The sequence below is a fragment of the Pyrus communis genome, chromosome 17, assembly GCF_963583255.1.
Source record: "Pyrus communis chromosome 17, drPyrComm1.1, whole genome shotgun sequence".
In the NCBI taxonomy this organism is placed as follows: domain Eukaryota; kingdom Viridiplantae; phylum Streptophyta; class Magnoliopsida; order Rosales; family Rosaceae; genus Pyrus; species Pyrus communis.
In genome coordinates this window covers 5,594,383-5,610,707 of record NC_084819.1, presented here as the reverse complement: position 1 = coordinate 5,610,707, position 16,325 = coordinate 5,594,383, and the positions used below count along the sequence as shown (strand labels likewise).

The 16,325-nt window shown below is 37.2% G+C and overlaps 2 protein-coding genes across 4 annotated transcripts; both read right to left on the bottom strand.

The window, feature by feature from the left end:
• Positions 1–6,231: 6,231 nt before the first annotated feature.
• On the bottom strand, positions 6,232–8,398 carry LOC137722906 (heat stress transcription factor B-2b). 3 transcript variants are annotated; one of them, XM_068462025.1, is made up of 3 exons: positions 8,036–8,398; positions 7,476–7,773; positions 6,232–7,349 (listed from the first exon to the last, which is right to left on the bottom strand). In XM_068462025.1, exons 2-3 carry the CDS (start codon positions 7,743–7,745, stop codon positions 6,615–6,617), a joined length of 1,005 nt encoding a protein of 334 aa, XP_068318126.1. In that variant the 5' UTR covers positions 7,746–7,773; positions 8,036–8,398; the 3' UTR covers positions 6,232–6,614. The 3 variants fall into 3 exon arrangements, with proteins under 3 accessions (XP_068318126.1, XP_068318125.1, XP_068318124.1); XM_068462024.1 differs by having other exon boundaries at positions 7,476–7,780; positions 8,036–8,397; XM_068462023.1 differs by having other exon boundaries at positions 7,476–7,790; positions 8,036–8,396.
• Positions 8,399–13,003: 4,605 nt separating this feature from the next.
• LOC137722435 (bifunctional UDP-glucose 4-epimerase and UDP-xylose 4-epimerase 1-like) lies at positions 13,004–16,312 on the bottom strand. Its single transcript, XM_068461439.1, has 9 exons — positions 15,978–16,312; positions 15,480–15,529; positions 15,265–15,400; positions 14,824–14,925; positions 14,488–14,715; positions 14,158–14,239; positions 13,925–14,007; positions 13,739–13,830; positions 13,004–13,573 (listed from the first exon to the last, which is right to left on the bottom strand). Exons 1-9 carry the CDS (start codon positions 16,170–16,172, stop codon positions 13,489–13,491), a joined length of 1,053 nt encoding a protein of 350 aa, XP_068317540.1. The 5' UTR covers positions 16,173–16,312; the 3' UTR covers positions 13,004–13,488.
• Positions 16,313–16,325: the final 13 nt, after the last annotated feature.

Sequence of the window (16,325 nt, the reverse complement as noted above, 5' to 3'; positions counted from 1 at the left end):
TATCTAGTTCAAATTGGGAAACAACTCTACAAGCCCATGCAACTTGGGCTTTCTTCACCTACTGCCATTTTCCTACGTATAGCCCAACAAGTGTGGGGGCATTTGTGGAGCCTAAAATAATCCCAAAAATTCTAGAGGTGACACATGGACTTTTGCCTAAGAAATACAAGATTGCCCTCAATAAATGGGTAGACTCCTCATATACTCTCACGCACAGCTCACACCCCTGAAGGCCCACAGCTCACCTGCCCTTGGCAAGGAAAAGTCAAAGTATTAAATATAATGATTAATTACCCAAATCTTATCTTTAATACATTTCCAATTGAAGATTGACTTCATTCAAGTAAGTAATCCTAATTTAAATCAATTAGAGATAATTACTCCATTATCTCAAGATATTATTTCCTATTTAATATCTTGAGAATATTTCTCAATAAACCTTGACCAATAGGATGCCGCCATGTGTAGGGTAAAACCCTAACACCATGGCCGGTCACTCCCCTATATATACCCCATATTCTACCAAATTTCAGTAAGCCTTTGCTAGCCCTAAACACTTTACTCTTCTTAGAGAAACTTAGGCATTGGAGATCCATTAGCCTAACCCCCCCCCCCCCCCCCACACCCCGTGGGCGCGTGAGGCTTAGGTCCTTGGATCAAAGGTGTTGATTGTTTTGCAGGTGAATTTTTATCAAATTTGCATCAACACATGACATTCTTAGCTGCATGATTTGAGCTTTCCCAGGGTGATAGTAAGGCTTTTAATGGTTGAGATGTTTGATGGATAGCTATGGGAATTACTAAGGTTTCGTGAATGGTGAGTCATAAGGCTTGGAGTGTGCTTCTGAGCTAAATAGAACTCTCTAGGATTCATCCTAGGTGGTTCTCTCTCACTACGATATATCTCTCACCCTGTGTTACTCTGCATCTCCTTTTGTAGATGAAGGGTAACTCTCTAGGCTTCAAAGGATTCTCCGTTTGTGGCTTGGTCTTCCCTTCCTTTCCTTAGCTGTTATATTATTCACCTTTTGGTGTAAGATAGATGCACTATTAAGACTTGCCGTTTGCTTCTTTCTGAGACATGGCTTTCCCAGGGTGGTCATCCACATACTACTTCTGGTAGCGCGCCTCATGGCTTTCTCACATTGGTTGTCTGTACATGCTAGGAAGGGAAAGTCAGCATTAAATGCCTGACTTGCTAGGCTTAACATGCATGTAATGCAAGAATCTAGTTTCATCATAACTAAGGGAGTTGGCTTGCTAGGAAAAGAGGTAAACTAGGCTAATTCTCTCTCAATGTTGCATGCCTAAAATACAAAGGGTATGGGCTTAGATCTTTGGGTCCCCAAGCAACCCAAAGTTTTCCATGACCCCGATTCCATGTAGGCCCAATAACCTTGCATAAACATCCACACTGCAATCCACTTGACAAGCCCCATATATGTGACATAGGCTTAGCATGACAATGATTAGCATGAGGAAGCATGGCATGATGAGTAGGCATGAGCATGGCGTGAGTATCCAACTTAATCACCATGGCGTGGCATGTTTGTAAATATATTCCTCATTCTCGTGCCTTGGCATGTATTTGGGCTTAAGTATAGGCTTTACATGACAATTGGACCTTGAGACTTGGTTAAATTAGTGTGACATTTTTGGGCCCCAACACATATAAGTAAACATGTCATAATATAGATTTGACCCAAACTCATTAGGACGATAACTAAAAGGTGGGCTTTTATTACATGTAAATATTGTCCCAACTCATAGAGGATACATTATAGGTCCAATAACCTAGGAGTCCAAGTCAGTGCTAATTATAGTTGTAGGTTTACTGCTTTTTTCTCAACAGTAATTTCATGTTTTCAACAGTATACGATCTCCGGGTTTGATTTCTTCCAATGCAACATTACAAAACATAAACATATATGATGAAGAACAAGTCACACACTGAGTTATTGAGTATTGGATCATAGCCGACGGATCGGATCAAGAGAATTTCGTTGTGTTATTTTCAAAACTTGGGAGAATAAATTCTTCACTTTTGGTGCTGTTTTGTGAATCATGGATATCAACAGAGATACAAAGCTGCTGGGTCACATGGCTACTACTAGATTACTGGTAGTGTTGCTATCTGCACTCTCTGCTGCTGCACCGTTCCTTGTACCTTAACTTTTAGTTAAGTTTTCGACACCCTTACGCAGATCTCTGATGCATCATGCATAACTGATCGAATCTTCCCCAAGATCTCATAGGGTCGATCACCGACGGATAGTTTTCAGGGAAGATGTTATTGGTTTTGGTGTGGTAAGTCGTGGAGTTGACCACGATGAAAGACTTTATTACTAGAAGACAAGTGATAGTTCAAGTAGAAGGTTTTACGCCTTCAATCGGAAATGATAAGATGTACAAGATTAATCTGCTAGAAGCGCAATGGAAGTCTTGTCATTCTTCTTGTGGATGTTGCATCCGTTTAAGAAGACACTAGTTGAGTTGCCCAATATTGCGAAAATACTTGATAAGCTCCATGATGTTCAACTGTGACCTACTGATAGGATTTTTACCGCCTACAAAAGTAGGGATAAAAACACTTAAAAATACTTGCAAGAGTACAAAGTTATCGTAGTATAGCAGCTCAAGCAAAGTCGTTTTTCCACTAGGATTGAATGAATAATTTGTATTTAAACTAATCCTTGGCTAATTATTTAGAACAAAATTTTGAAAAGGTTGATTTTGGAATTTAAAATAATAAAAACGATTTTAAATAAAAATAATTAAATAATTGACAAAGTAAAGAAAGCAAAAGACAAAGGCTTTGGAAAACAATTTAGACATTAGGGTTTTGCCGTCACCATTAACAATCCTATGCAATTTTACCAATTACTTATGAATTTCTACATACATGCTTTGAAGGTTAGGTTTTCCTAATGCATATTTTCCTCGTGATGTTCAAGCGAAAACATATATTTAACATGCAACCCGTCTGTGATGTTCAAATCAAATATAAATATGCAAGACTCATTAAACTTTGTGAAAACCTTTTGAAAAACCATGCAACCCTTAAGAGCGTGATGTTTGGCTTAAGTGAACTTACAATTACTAATCACAAGAAGCCCCTCCTCAATTTCAGGGTGATGTTCCAACAAAAATTGCATCAAATTACTTGTCTAAAAACCCTAATGGTCACAAATCACTAAGACAATTAGATAGTTTAATTGTAGTGATTAATAATTCAAAGCAAGTATGCCTCAATTAATAAGCAAATTAATAAAACCACATATTCATGCTAAGGCTCGTGGCTTCGCCCTATCAAAAGAAAATTAGCTACAAACAACTATAAAAACTAAAGAAAATATATTAACTAGAAAATGATTGAAAACACCTTGTAAGTAAAAGGTCTGAAATTCTCCAAAATAATGCATGCCTCACCCCCAACCCACACCCCCCCCCCCCACCCCGGGGGGAACCAAAAAAAAAAAAAAAAAAAAAAAAAAAAAACCTAATGGCTAAGTAGCCTTATTTATACTACTCTAAATTAAAACCCTCATAGAAAAGGTTTTCTAAAAACTAGGAAATAAAATAATAAAAAGATAACTAGAAATTACATTCCTATTATGACTAGGAAATTTGCCCATCAAAGAGATAGCCACGTTTTTAGACCTTCAGGGCTCCAAAATAAGCCCAAAACGACTCGAATTAAAGATTAGGGCCTCCTATTTAAGTTCCAAGACGAGCCCAATTCCAAAATCCATCATCTTCCAGCTCAAAAGTCACAAATAAGCTCTACAGTCCAATATGCCAGCATTGAACGCTAGGCATAAATTAATTCGCCACAATCAGATGTTTTGGGATAAAATTATGAAATTTTGACATAACCTTCTTGACAGATTCACGAACCCACTTCAATTGGAATCACTCAAAAATTCTACTGTTTGATTACTTTTTGCTCAAAACAAGTTCGCGTGTTCTATATTAGCAAAACATCAAAATCTCACCAAAATAATAATCAAAATATACCAAGAATAGGTAATAGCATATAGTATAAAATCAACTCATCACTTACCATCAAGCCCTTCTTGAACACCGAATTACGCAGTCGTTGTATCTTGTGGTTTTGGAAGCCCTTCTTGTTTTGGATCCAAAGATGCCAGACAAATTACGCACAAGTTGTCGATGATCACACTATAATTACGTGCTTTTATCTAGTGGAATCAGCAGGGGCCTTATTGGTGGTTCTGCAATATTAACAACGTAAATGATTTTTTGGCGCAACAACTAGTTGGTGTAGAGTTTTTGAGGTGCCATTTAGTGATGAGAATTGGTCGAATTCCGAGCTAAAGGACTCGCCCGTTTGGTCGGCTGGATATGATTGATTTTAAGGATGAGATTGGATAGGCATGAACTTGTAAGATAAACTTGTAGTTCATGTATAAGAATATGTTAGATAATCCTTCCTTTTGGGGATTCATAACCTATCATGTTTAGTCTTATCCATCTCACATTTTGACACAACAAATAAGGAACGAGACTCAAATTCATTTTATTTGGTCACAACCTATCTCAACCAGTCCACCAAACATAATTATTACTTGGTCATTGGGTTGTGGTTGTTCATCCTTCTCTGTTGAGGCATCGAACCACTCCGGAATTCGAGCCTAATTACATATATTTCATAAAAAGATAATGCTAGGTAGATAATGAAGAAAAATAACCATTTTCTACATGAAGTATGAAAACGTGGAGGGTCATGGTTTTCGAAGTCCATATATATGGCCTTGCCGTATCAAAGTCCATTTCTAATAATTTATTCGTGTTTTTATTCTTTGAATTTCGTTTTTATTAGAACAATCGTACTCGATTGAGTCACAGACGACTTGATGGCTACCTTGTCCGTTCTTCCTCGGCATCTTATTCTCTCTATCGCCAAACGGCTAACTTTCATTGAAGATTTGATTGCTTTTGGCCCAGTTCGTAAAGCCCCACTGACCAATTCCTACACACTAAAAACTCGATCCCTCGATTTTTCCACCAGAAATTCACTCCCAAGAACCCCAATTTTTTTCCCCAAATGACCACAAATAATTTTGGAGAAATTTGGAAAAACAACTAAAAAAATGAACCCCACAAGAAATTATAGTCACCATTTTAAGTTTATGATAATTATAACCAAAATTTGATATGAAAGTAGTAATATACCCCTAATGAGTGAAAAGTTATGAACTTCCTCCTGTTTTTTACTGTGAACAGCCAATAGCTCTTTGCACTAGCTCGCCCCTTTCCGAAAAGCTAGTTATCGGCAAAATCAATGAACGCTTTAAATGCTGATAATTGGAGTTGGATCTCAACCGATGAGTTGTTGTTAACTCTATCCTTATTGCCTAGGGAACGAGAATGAGCCTATACATTTCAGAGCACATTCAGTAAACTTTTTAAACCTTAAATCCACCCAGTCCACCTAAATGCTAGACCCTAGTCCACCGCTCGACTAGTGCCTAGTGTTTTTAAAAACCTTGGCAGCAGCTTCTGCCTTCAAGACCTCATCCCCATTGCTAGAGGTGCTCATGCAACTTATTAAAAATAAAAAGAGGTAACCAATAAAGCAAATGGCACATCAATTCCAAGATTAAAAGGAAATAGATGGGCAGGGTACTCAGCGGACACAATAAACAATACCGCACTACACTTGTAATTCAAAGAAAATAAATGAAAGGAGGGGACATCCAAGGACTTCAAACAATAAAATTTGATGGATTAAAAATGTATTAGTACTTTCATATTAGTTTTAGTTATAATTATCATAAACTTCAAACGACGATTATAATTTTATATAAGCTCTAAATTTTGGTTAATTTTAATAAATAGAAAAAATAATGAATATGACTTAAAAACTTTAAGTTTTAATTAAAAAGACAAAAGAATGTTGTAAGTGAATAGTATCATAAATGACTTTTTAAAATAAAAATGTCTTTTTCGTTAAAAATGAACAATACCGAAAATGTTTCGTTAAAACCTTATTTTTAAATTTCCACAATGCAAATGACCACATTTTCATTTCAGGAAAAAAATAAACAATATTAAAATTGAATTACAGGAGGCATTTCAAATGAACGTATAAAAGCTCAGATTTCTTATACGTTGAAGGAGTCAATTCCTTCCTCCCCCTATGCATTTTTGTTTGGTAAATGTCTTTGACTACAAATTGCAAGCAAAGCAATTCAAATGACGCAAATCTTCAACTTCTTTTTTTCTTCATTTTCCTCAAACGCTTCTTAAATTTTCCTCCATCTTTTTCAATTCATTTCATAAAACGGTAGTAAATTGTAAAAAGAGTACAAAAAGTAAAAAAAATAATGTACGAAGCACCACCTATAAAAACCTCAGCATTTGGGACCGTCTTCTTTCCGTCCTCTGGCGCGCTTCATATGTCATCACGCGATCTCATTCCCGCCCATACGACACCGTCCCGGGTTTCGGTTCTTATCTTTTCCATCCACGTGGCGCCATCCCAGTTATTATCTCGCACGTGCTCACATTCCTCCCCGTGCGTTGCTGTCCACGCTTCCATTGTCGGCTTCCATAAACAACAATCGCCTACGTCATCTGATCATTTTCAATCACTTTCCGAGCTCCAGCCACGTGGCGTCACAATCGCGCTTCAAGCTCCCATCCGACGGCTCTTGCTTCGCCCCCTCGGAGCCTTCCCGATGCTGTTCCTCTTCGTCTTCGTCTCTCCTCACGCGCTTCACCCCGATCGAAACCCCGAACAACCTTGGCCTCATCTCCTCCTCTTCTTCCTCCTCCTCCTCTTCCGCCCCGGAAGCCTCCGCGTTCGCTCCGTTGCAACCGGCGTCTTCTGCAGCAGGCTCAGCCTCTTTCACCGGCGACAGCTCTAAAGTCCTACCGTCATCCACTACTCCTCCTCCTCCTCCTCCGCCACCGCTCTCTAACTGACCAGACGCGTAGTTCGTCATCAACGCCAATATGTTATTACATAACCCGCGGAGCTGAGTCAACTCGTGACTCAGATGCATGTTCTCTTTCCTCAGCCGCTCGTTTTCTTCTAGAACGTCCGACGTGGAGGTGGAGCTCCTGATTCGGCTCGCCAACATTGCCGGAGCCGCCACCGGAGACGAATTCGACGAGATCACTTGCTCGTCGCCGGAGTTAGACGGAGACACCCGGGGAGCCAACGCCGATATCGCCGCCATCGCTGGCGGAACAACCGTAGCTGCCGCCGACACCGATGGAGAGATTTTCCGGCGCTGAATCTCCCGGAGAAGTCCTTTCTCGCCTTTCTTGAAGAAATCGTTTGCGAACTCCCATCGATCCGGCACGACTTTCCGGAATCCCTACAAAATCCAATCGCAAAATAGATTAGGAAACCGTAAATCTGAAGTGACTCAATCCTGTTCGGTTGCCGAGAAAAGAATCCCTGTTTGGCTGGGAGAAAAAGAGGGAAAGTGAGGGAGGCTTACGTAAGTGTTGAGCTGGCGAACGAAACTGGAGAAATTGTTGTGTTTGAAGTACTTGGGAAGCAAATCTCTGGCGAATTCGGCAGGTCGCCAGACGATGAACGCCGATCCATCCTCGCTCCACGATATTAAATCATCGACGGATGGATCGTCAACCAGCTGATATGTTTTGGTCAAAAACGGCGTCGGAAGCGATCTCTGCGAATCTCCTCCGCCGCCACCGCTTCCAGCAGGCGCCGAGTCGCCGTTCTGCTCGGCCGGCAACGAGGACATGGTTTTTTTCGCCTTTGGCTTCTCAGATCTGGGCTCTAATAGCAACTGATATATCAAAAATCCGTTCAACAAACAAATAAATAAATAAATAAACGTTATTTTATTTAATTAAAATTATTTAACGCTCCGTTTGGTTACCGAGAAACCGCGGAGGATTAGAAAACAAAAATTTCTGGAGATACGAAATTTTACTTCCTATTATTTTTTGTGTAATTAGATTTCTAGGTATTGGAAATGGAAAATTCAATAAAAAAAAAAAGGAATTAAATCAAGGAGCCGGCGTGTATTACCTTCAAAGCGTGGATTTAAAGGTTTGGGGATGAACAGAGAGTAGGGATTTTCCCACCAACCGAACAGAAAAGTTAGATTGGACACGAAAGCCAACTCGATCGATCTTGTTGCAGCAGGCAGTACGGGAAGCAGCAGCTCAGAGGGAGAGGGAGAGGGAGAGGGAGGAGAGGGCGAGAGGGAGAGGATTTCGCTTTTGTTGTTTCTAGAAGGTTCCGCAGGAGGAGTAAATGGTAGGAGGAAGAAGGGAAAAGGGCGTATTCGTGGGTTCGAGAAGGAAAGGGAAAGAAAATAATAAACAATAACTTTTTTTTATTGTTTCATGGGAAAAAGAACTGTGGGGCCCACGGAGAAGAGAGAGAAAGGGAGGTAAAGTGATTTGGAGCGGATTGGAAGGAAGGAGCGAGAAGAAGTAGGGAGGCTGTGAGAGGGTGTGAGTGGTAGGTTCTTCTTCTAACGTCTTTTCCAGAAGCTTCTCCCATTCCTTCGTTTTTCTTTTTCTTTTTCTTTTCTTATTATTATTATTATTTTATTTATTTATTTTCTTTTTTTCCAAATACAGAGATGTCTCATACGTGTCGGTAACCCTAATCGTCTGCTCTGGACAAGAATTCTTTGAGGGATTTGGATCCTCGTGAACGCGGATTGTTGATAAAAAATCGTATAAAATATTATTATTTTGTATAAAAAATATAAAAAAGAAAAAAATTATGACTCACTATTTTTTATAAATGATTCGTGTTCGTTGATCTTTAGGATCCTTATGGAGAGAATCTGGTGAGGATCCAAATCCTTCTTTTGAGTCCAAAAAACATGGTTATTGGCCAAGAATGAAGAGGAATAAGCATTGTTTATTTTCTTTTATTTTATTTTCAAAATTATCCGAAGCCCAAATAATAATTTGTTTTTCATTTTTCCACAAGATGTCTTAAATTCGAATTACCTATCAAATATTTCTGGACTAATTTGTTTATCTGATGCTTTTTTATGGCCCGTGAATTACATCAAGCTGTTTGCTATGTAATTTTAATTGAGACGCCACTTCTGAAGTACAAATTTATTAAGATCACATTTGCCTCATTTAATGCGCATCTGAGCGTAGAATTACTTTCCACGTGTAGTTCAAAAGCATTATTGTCTGCCCTCCTGCTTGGATTCTCTTTCCATCTGCTTATATTTGTACGGTCACGGTTAAATTACGTTAATATTTTATATTCCTATTACTTTTTGTCTTATTATCTCTATTAAAAAAATCAATATAAAATATTTACATAACTTAACCGTGATCGCATAAAATAGAAAGAAATGAAAGACAATCTACCTCCTTTTCCGTATGGGCTCTCTTAGTTCACATGTTATAATCTTTACCGTGTGCCATTCTTTGCTTACCACAACGTGCTTGTCGCTTTTAAAAAGTTTCTCTTTCATTAAGTGAAAGAGAGAAAAAAAGAATCTCGTAAAAAATCAAGTATATTGATATTATCTTATTTGCATTTAATTGTCACTTAAAATTAAACTATGAAGATAATATATTTTAAATAATAATATGCTGAAAGAGAGGAGTTGAAAAGACAAATGTAAAAAATATGAGAAAGAATGAGAGGGATTTGAAAAGGTTGAAAGAGAAAATATAGATTTCAAAAGATAGGTTTATATCAAATTTTTTTTTTGCTAAGTTTGTAATTATGGAATTGTGGTGCTTTTTATCACTATTCTAAAAATTTCCGTCTAACGTCTTTTAAGTTTTGTCTAGGCTAGACAGTTGGCTACTATCCCAATTAATGCTTAGACGTTTGAAAATTAAAAAATGGCTCCTAGACCGCCTAGGCACCCGCCTAGTCTGTCCAGACCAGCCTAGGCACCCGCCTAGGTTGTGACTCATTTAGACAGAAAATAGATAACTTTCATTTTGCATTTTATTTTTTACAATAAATTATTAGGGACTTGTTGTGTACTTAAATGAACACACATAATATGTTTGTTCCCCATGTTTTCATTATGTTCCAATATTTCATCATTCTATTTTGTAGTTTATGATGAAATTATATATATTGTAAGTATAAAAAGACACTTATATACACGAAATATAATAGATTTACTTAAATCTACATAGGCCCCAACATGCTGCCTAACTAACGCCTAATGTATTTTAAAACTTTGCTTTTTATGACGTGTGACCTCACGTTCTTATTTTAAATATTTCCGTATAATTTTCTTCAACACAATTGGATTAGAAACTTTCGTTTTACAAATACAAATCTATCCGATATACATTCTTAATCATTATAAGAAGTGTAAGACATTCTTACGTTGTTTGTTTGACTTCTTCTTCTTCTTCTTCTTCTTTGTTTTTTTTTATTTTTTTTTATTTTTTTTTAATTTACACAGTGCCTCTCCAAAGCTTTGTTGCAAGGACAAGGATCATCTCCAAATTCTCTTTGTAAGGATCCGGGGATCAATCAATTGTATCTGTTCATCATATATCTTGTGGTCAGTTTTCGTTAGATACTATTTATATTCAATTTTAAATTTTAAATTTTAAATAATTTCTAACTGCACGATGTACGATGAACGGACACGATTCGATCATCTGAATCCCTACAAAGAGAATTCGGAAAAGATCCTATTATAAGGTAGTGAACAATGACTTTGTGGACAAATATTATAGGTGGAAAGGATGCACTTGATATAAGTATGTAGTTATATATATATATATATATATATATATAATATAAAAATAAAGAGCCAATTCAAAATAGAGAGATGTAGAAGTTGTCATTGGACTCGATGATTTGACATGGTATCAAGTAAGACCAAAGCACCACGTTCTCTCCTTCGTGAGAGTTCTTCTTTCCTTCGTGAAAGTTCTTCTCACCGCCTGCATGTGAGTGCATCTCCAACTTCTGTTCTTCTCCTCACTGCCATTCATCCTGGCTATGATTAGGGTTGGTGGTAGCCCCTTGCTCCTCTTGTTTTCCTTTTCTTTCCTTTTGTCCATGCTGGTTTTTTAGCACTTTGGCAGTTGTTGAAGCCTTCTTTTTAGCCACTTTAAGGGCTCGATTTGGCTTGCTTTCTGGCAACTGGTTCGAGTCTGGAGGTCCTTCATATGGTGGTAACAACGGAGGATGCTGCGGTAGAAGATGCAAGCTGTTTGGTTTTGGTTTTGGTTTTTTTTTTTTTTTTTTTTTTTTTTTTTTGTTCTGTTTTATGTTGGGCTTGGTTTTGTTGTCTACTTTTGTTGTTGTGTTTGCGTTGTATGCGAGCCTATCTCTTGTAATTATGTGTTATTGGTAATAAAAATTACAGTCCAATATCCAAAAAAAAAAAACAATAAACACCTAAAATCGTTTTTTATGTGTTTTATTAGGTGAGCATTTGAAAACACAATAATTATTAGAGACTAACTACCAAACATAGATGCCCAAATAAATTAAAAATGTCTATAAATAAGAAGATAAAAATTATTGTTTGTTTAGTGAAATATGTTCACGTAGTATAATTAATCTATTCATAATCATACACACATGAATTTGTTATTAGTACTATATTCTAAATCATAAAATTGTCATCCACCTGTGATATAACAGGTGGACTAATTGTATTACATGATTGCACGATGACAATTCTTCCTAACAGATCAAATATCATAAACAAAGATTGGAAATATATAAAGTATGAGGCCTATACTCTAAGACCCCGTTTGGTGGGCAGGATAAGATGATTGATTTCCAATTAAATTGGACTTGTAGCCCAGTCTATGCTTGGTGAGAAAAATTTAACACGGAATAGATTGGTTACAAATCTGAAATAAAAAACTATGATGGATTATGTGGTCCAACCACACATAAATTATGTAACCTATCCCTGTCAGTTCAATCCTATCCCTAAAATAAAACCCAATCCTATCTAAGTATTGCTCGGAATAGCAGAGGACGCAAGAGATCGGATCCTTAATCCTAATACATCCTAATCCTAATTAATCATACTTGTTTGTGAAGAATAGACAGACAGTGTAACACGTAGCCACCTCTAAATTCAACCTTGTTTCTTAAATTATATTTTTAATTTCTTTTTATGATGTTTTCTGGGTCCCTACAACATCTAATTCACTTTCAATCTCCACTTAAATTACATTAGCCACTGATTAAGAGGCCAGAGGTCCCTCTGATTAAACATGGAATTATTCTGCAACTTTTTGTTTTATATTTTCTTCATATTAAAACCGCATTCCAACTATTTAGTATTACGGTTTAGTAATATATTTTTTTTCAAAATAAAAAAAAGAAAAAGGCATTCAACTATTGACTGAGACCAAAAACTCAAAAGTCACTATTGCGTGAGCAAAACACATCTACTTTTAGGATGAATTGCCAATTTAGTCCCTAAATTATCACTTGAGTGAAAATTAAGTCCTTAAACTTTCTTTTTTGTTTTAGAAAAATTAGTTATTGAATTATAAAAATCTGTCAATTACATTCATAATATTAGATTCGAAACTATTTTATTCAATTTTTCGTCAATTTAAGTTACGTTATTTGCATGTGATACACATACACATTGGAGGGTAGATGGGTAATTTTATTATAAAGAAATAATGTATGAAGTTAACTTTAGAGGGTAAATTAAAAATTAAATTCGCAACTTATATGAAATGTTAAGAGCTTATAGACAAGAAAATGACAGTATTACTCTCTAAAATGTGTTAAGTGAGTTGACAAAAAATTTGATAAAATAACTTTGAATATAACAGTAGGAATGAAATTAGTAATTTTTAATAAATTTAAGAACTTATTTACTGAAAAATAATTTAAGGACTGAATTTTCATTTGATGATAGTTCAGAAACTAAATTAGAACTTTACTTTTATGATGAATATGTTCTTCAATCGTACCGTATGTCAACCTCGCTCCACAATGCTAACCTCCATTTGTCTACGCTAGTGATTTTCCGGAATGATGACTCGAAAAGAATCATAAATACATTTTTTTAATTAAAGTAATAGAATTTTTGACGTATCGTAATCCTGCAACACAAAATACTGTCTTCAATCTATGACAAAAACATAAAGGTCTTCAGTCTAACGTTCAATAATTGTTCAAACTTTACCAAACCCGTACGTTTCTCCAATTCTCCTAGGAGATTTTGACCCATCACAATCCTACCATTTAAACTTTTTCTTTTTCTTTTGCCAAAAAAAAAAAAAAAACTTTTTCTTTTTCGATGTTTATAATATCTATATTTTGCCAGAGGAATTTATTCCCACTACCTTTTTTTTCTCTCTAATAAAAAGAAAAACAAGGAAGAACACATTGATTTAGAAACATATGTTGATGTTTCCCAACTACACTTCTTTTAGGCAGTGTGGAAATTATTCATATCAAGCGCAGGATCTTCTTCCGTCCAATTTCGGACTGAACTTCGGTGTGCTGCCGCGCGTATATACATGCCAACGCCTTCAATACTTCGACTTGTAACCGTGAGGATTGTTTACTGCCCACTTCCATTGGTCCCTGCACATCTCCTCTATTCCGTATTTTGCCCTGAAACCGACATCAGATTAGCGGAGAGAATTATGCAGTTCCACGATGATAGATAGTCAACCTAGTTCAACATGAGTTATATGTATACAAATGGGATGCATCGTACAGGCAACAAAAAATCGTGAAGAATACATGTGAAAAACGAATAGATTGAAATGTACATACTTCCACCCGAGTTCCCTTTCAGCTTTCTCTGTTGAAGCATAAACAGCAGTAGCATCTCCTGGCCTCCTCGGACATAGTTTGATAGGAATTTTCTGGTACACACAATCGAGAAGTACTTCAGTATCGCACATTTAATGTGTGCGTGAGAGCGAGAAGGGATAGATTTTGAAGGAGACGAACAATCACCTTGCCAGAAGCTTTCTCGAAACCAGAAACCATTTCAAGCACCGATGTACCTTGTCCAGTTCCGAGATTGTAGACAGCACAACCTAAGACATGAAATTATCTTTAAAACACCCCAATTCCAAATAAACTTACACGATAGATTGATTTAGAAACTTGGGATGCTGATGAAAAACTACCAGCAGGGGACAGCAAGTATATTTCGTATAAATAAATGTTGAATTTAGATCAATCACCTATATTCTCTGTTGTAAAAAGCTTCTGAAGGGCAGCAATATGACCATCTGCTAAGTCCATAACATGGATGTAGTCTCGGATCTGTTAAAAAATGAAAAGTAAAATGAAACTGGTAATTAGGATTTACCTGATTACATATGGTGAACAAGAAATTTGTGCATCAGCGGCATGATTAAAGACGATGCTATGAGTGGAACATATGCAGACCAAGCTAACTCGATTAAACAGAGGACTCGTAGTAGATGGAGGTCAATAAACAACTAAGTGAATTCTTACCACTCCTGCCCAATTGTCTTAAAGAAAGGAAAATCTTAATGGATTTTACATACCGCAGTACCATCCTTGGTGGGATAATCATGACCAAAGACATTAAGCTCAGGCAATCTTCCAACAGCTACTTGCTGTATGTACGGCATGAGGTTGTTTGGGATACCTTTGGGATCTTCACCAATTTTCCCACTCTCATGAGCCCCGACAGGATTGAAGTACCTCAGCAGAATAATTTGCCAATCTGGGTCTGCATTATGCATATCTCGAGCAATTTCTTCAAGGAAAAGCTAGTAAGAGTAAATTTGATGTTAGAGAAGACAGGCTGCATCCCTTTTATGCCAGTTTTAACTCGAAACGAGAATGCAACAATTGCGGGAGAAAGACATGGTGTATACCTTGGTACGGCCATATGGATTCAAAGCTACAAGGTTGAAATCCTCAACACATGGAATTTTTTCAGGTTGTCCATACACAGTTGCAGATGATGAAAAAACCATCTACACTCAGAAAACATCATATTCATCCGGTTAGCAAACACCATGCGCTTCTTTACTCTAAATGGCAAGGCCAATAATTCAAAACCGCAGTGCTCTTCTGTTCGTAATATATTTTGTGCTTGCTTCTATTTAGTTTTATAGGGCACTAGAGACTGCGAAAAAACAGTCGCCAATCTATCTATCTAGCACTCACATGCAGACATAACGTGCATTTAAAACACGAATCCAAGTTCCATTGGTTTCTTGTGGTTGGTTATACACTGATCCTAACATAAGGGAAACAAAATATCGCAACCTAATTTGAGGCTCCACTGCAGAACTGAGAAAACAGAAGCAAACCTTTTTACAATTGTATTTCGCCATGACCGCGTAAAGATTAATAGTTCCAACCAAATTGTTATCATAATAACGGTGCGGGTGTGCAACGCTTTCTCCTACAGCTTTTAGGCCAGCAAAGTGGATTACAGCATCAAACCTGTCACGTTATCCAGCAGAAATGTCAATACCTAAACATTATAATGACATACTTAGATGCTAATAAAAAAATTACTGACTTCGTTTGAGAAAACAGCTTCTCCAAATCGTCCTTATTTCTGAGATCACCCTGCACACAGATATTGCCAATTTGATTAGTGAGAATAACACCAAAGAAACCAAGAAATCAGTTTGACAGGCTTTCTCAGGAACCAAACAGGGCAAAAGTTCACTGAAAATTGATAGAAAAGCTGATTTTTCTCTAGCTCTGTCATTTTAATATCTAAAGTGATCAGTCATAATCCAACCGAGCCTAAACAGTTGACTAAATCAGAAAAAGAGAGTTAACAAGCCAAAATTTTCCTTCTCCAGTCCTGATTTCCCTAATTTTCTTGGGAACCAAACGGAGCGATGCAAAGCTAAGGCAGCTAGTCTACTAAGCATAAAAGAGATCTCGTCATCCAACCGACACTAACACACTAACAAGAACAGAACAGCAAAAAAGTTCAAAATTATTTTCCGTTTCATTTCCCTAATTTTCTCGGCAACCAAACAGAGTAATCCAAAGCTAGAATTACCAGCTGAAAGTGAAGTTTCTGAGAGAGCTTGGGGCCGACCAAGTCCCTGACGCGATCAACAGCTTCAGCAACGGAGTTATCGAGATTATCAATGACGGAAACCCTAAACCCCGCCTCGAGCAGCTGAACCACCGTGTGGCTCCCTATGAACCCCGCGCCGCCGGTCACCAGAATCGTCTGCTCCATAGACCCCATGCTGCTTCTGCTTTCTGCGGCTCAGAGAAAGAAAGCAGAGAGAAAGAGAGTTGAAAAATGGAAACGGATTGAGAGCGAATCAAGGAGGTTGTTTGGGAACCCGGATAAGAAAGTGAAGTGCGTATCGAATTGGATTGCTGAGTGCAGAATTTG

Coding starts and splice junctions, on each gene's coding strand:
- LOC137722435 (XM_068461439.1), bottom strand. CDS start 16,172: ATGGGGTCTATGGAGCAGACGATTCTGGTGACCGGCGGCGCGGGGTTC. Junction 14,926..15,264: donor CGAAATACAATTGTAAAAAG/GTTTGCTTCTGT, acceptor TTCTGAGTGTAG/ATGGTTTTTTCATCATCTGC. Junction 14,716..14,823: donor ATCCATATGGCCGTACCAAG/GTATACACCATG, acceptor TACTCTTACTAG/CTTTTCCTTGAAGAAATTGC.
- LOC137722906 (XM_068462025.1), bottom strand. CDS start 7,745: ATGTCCTCGTTGCCGGCCGAGCAGAACGGCGACTCGGCGCCTGCTGGA. Junction 7,350..7,475: donor TTCGCCAGCTCAACACTTAC/GTAAGCCTCCCT, acceptor TGGATTTTGTAG/GGATTCCGGAAAGTCGTGCC.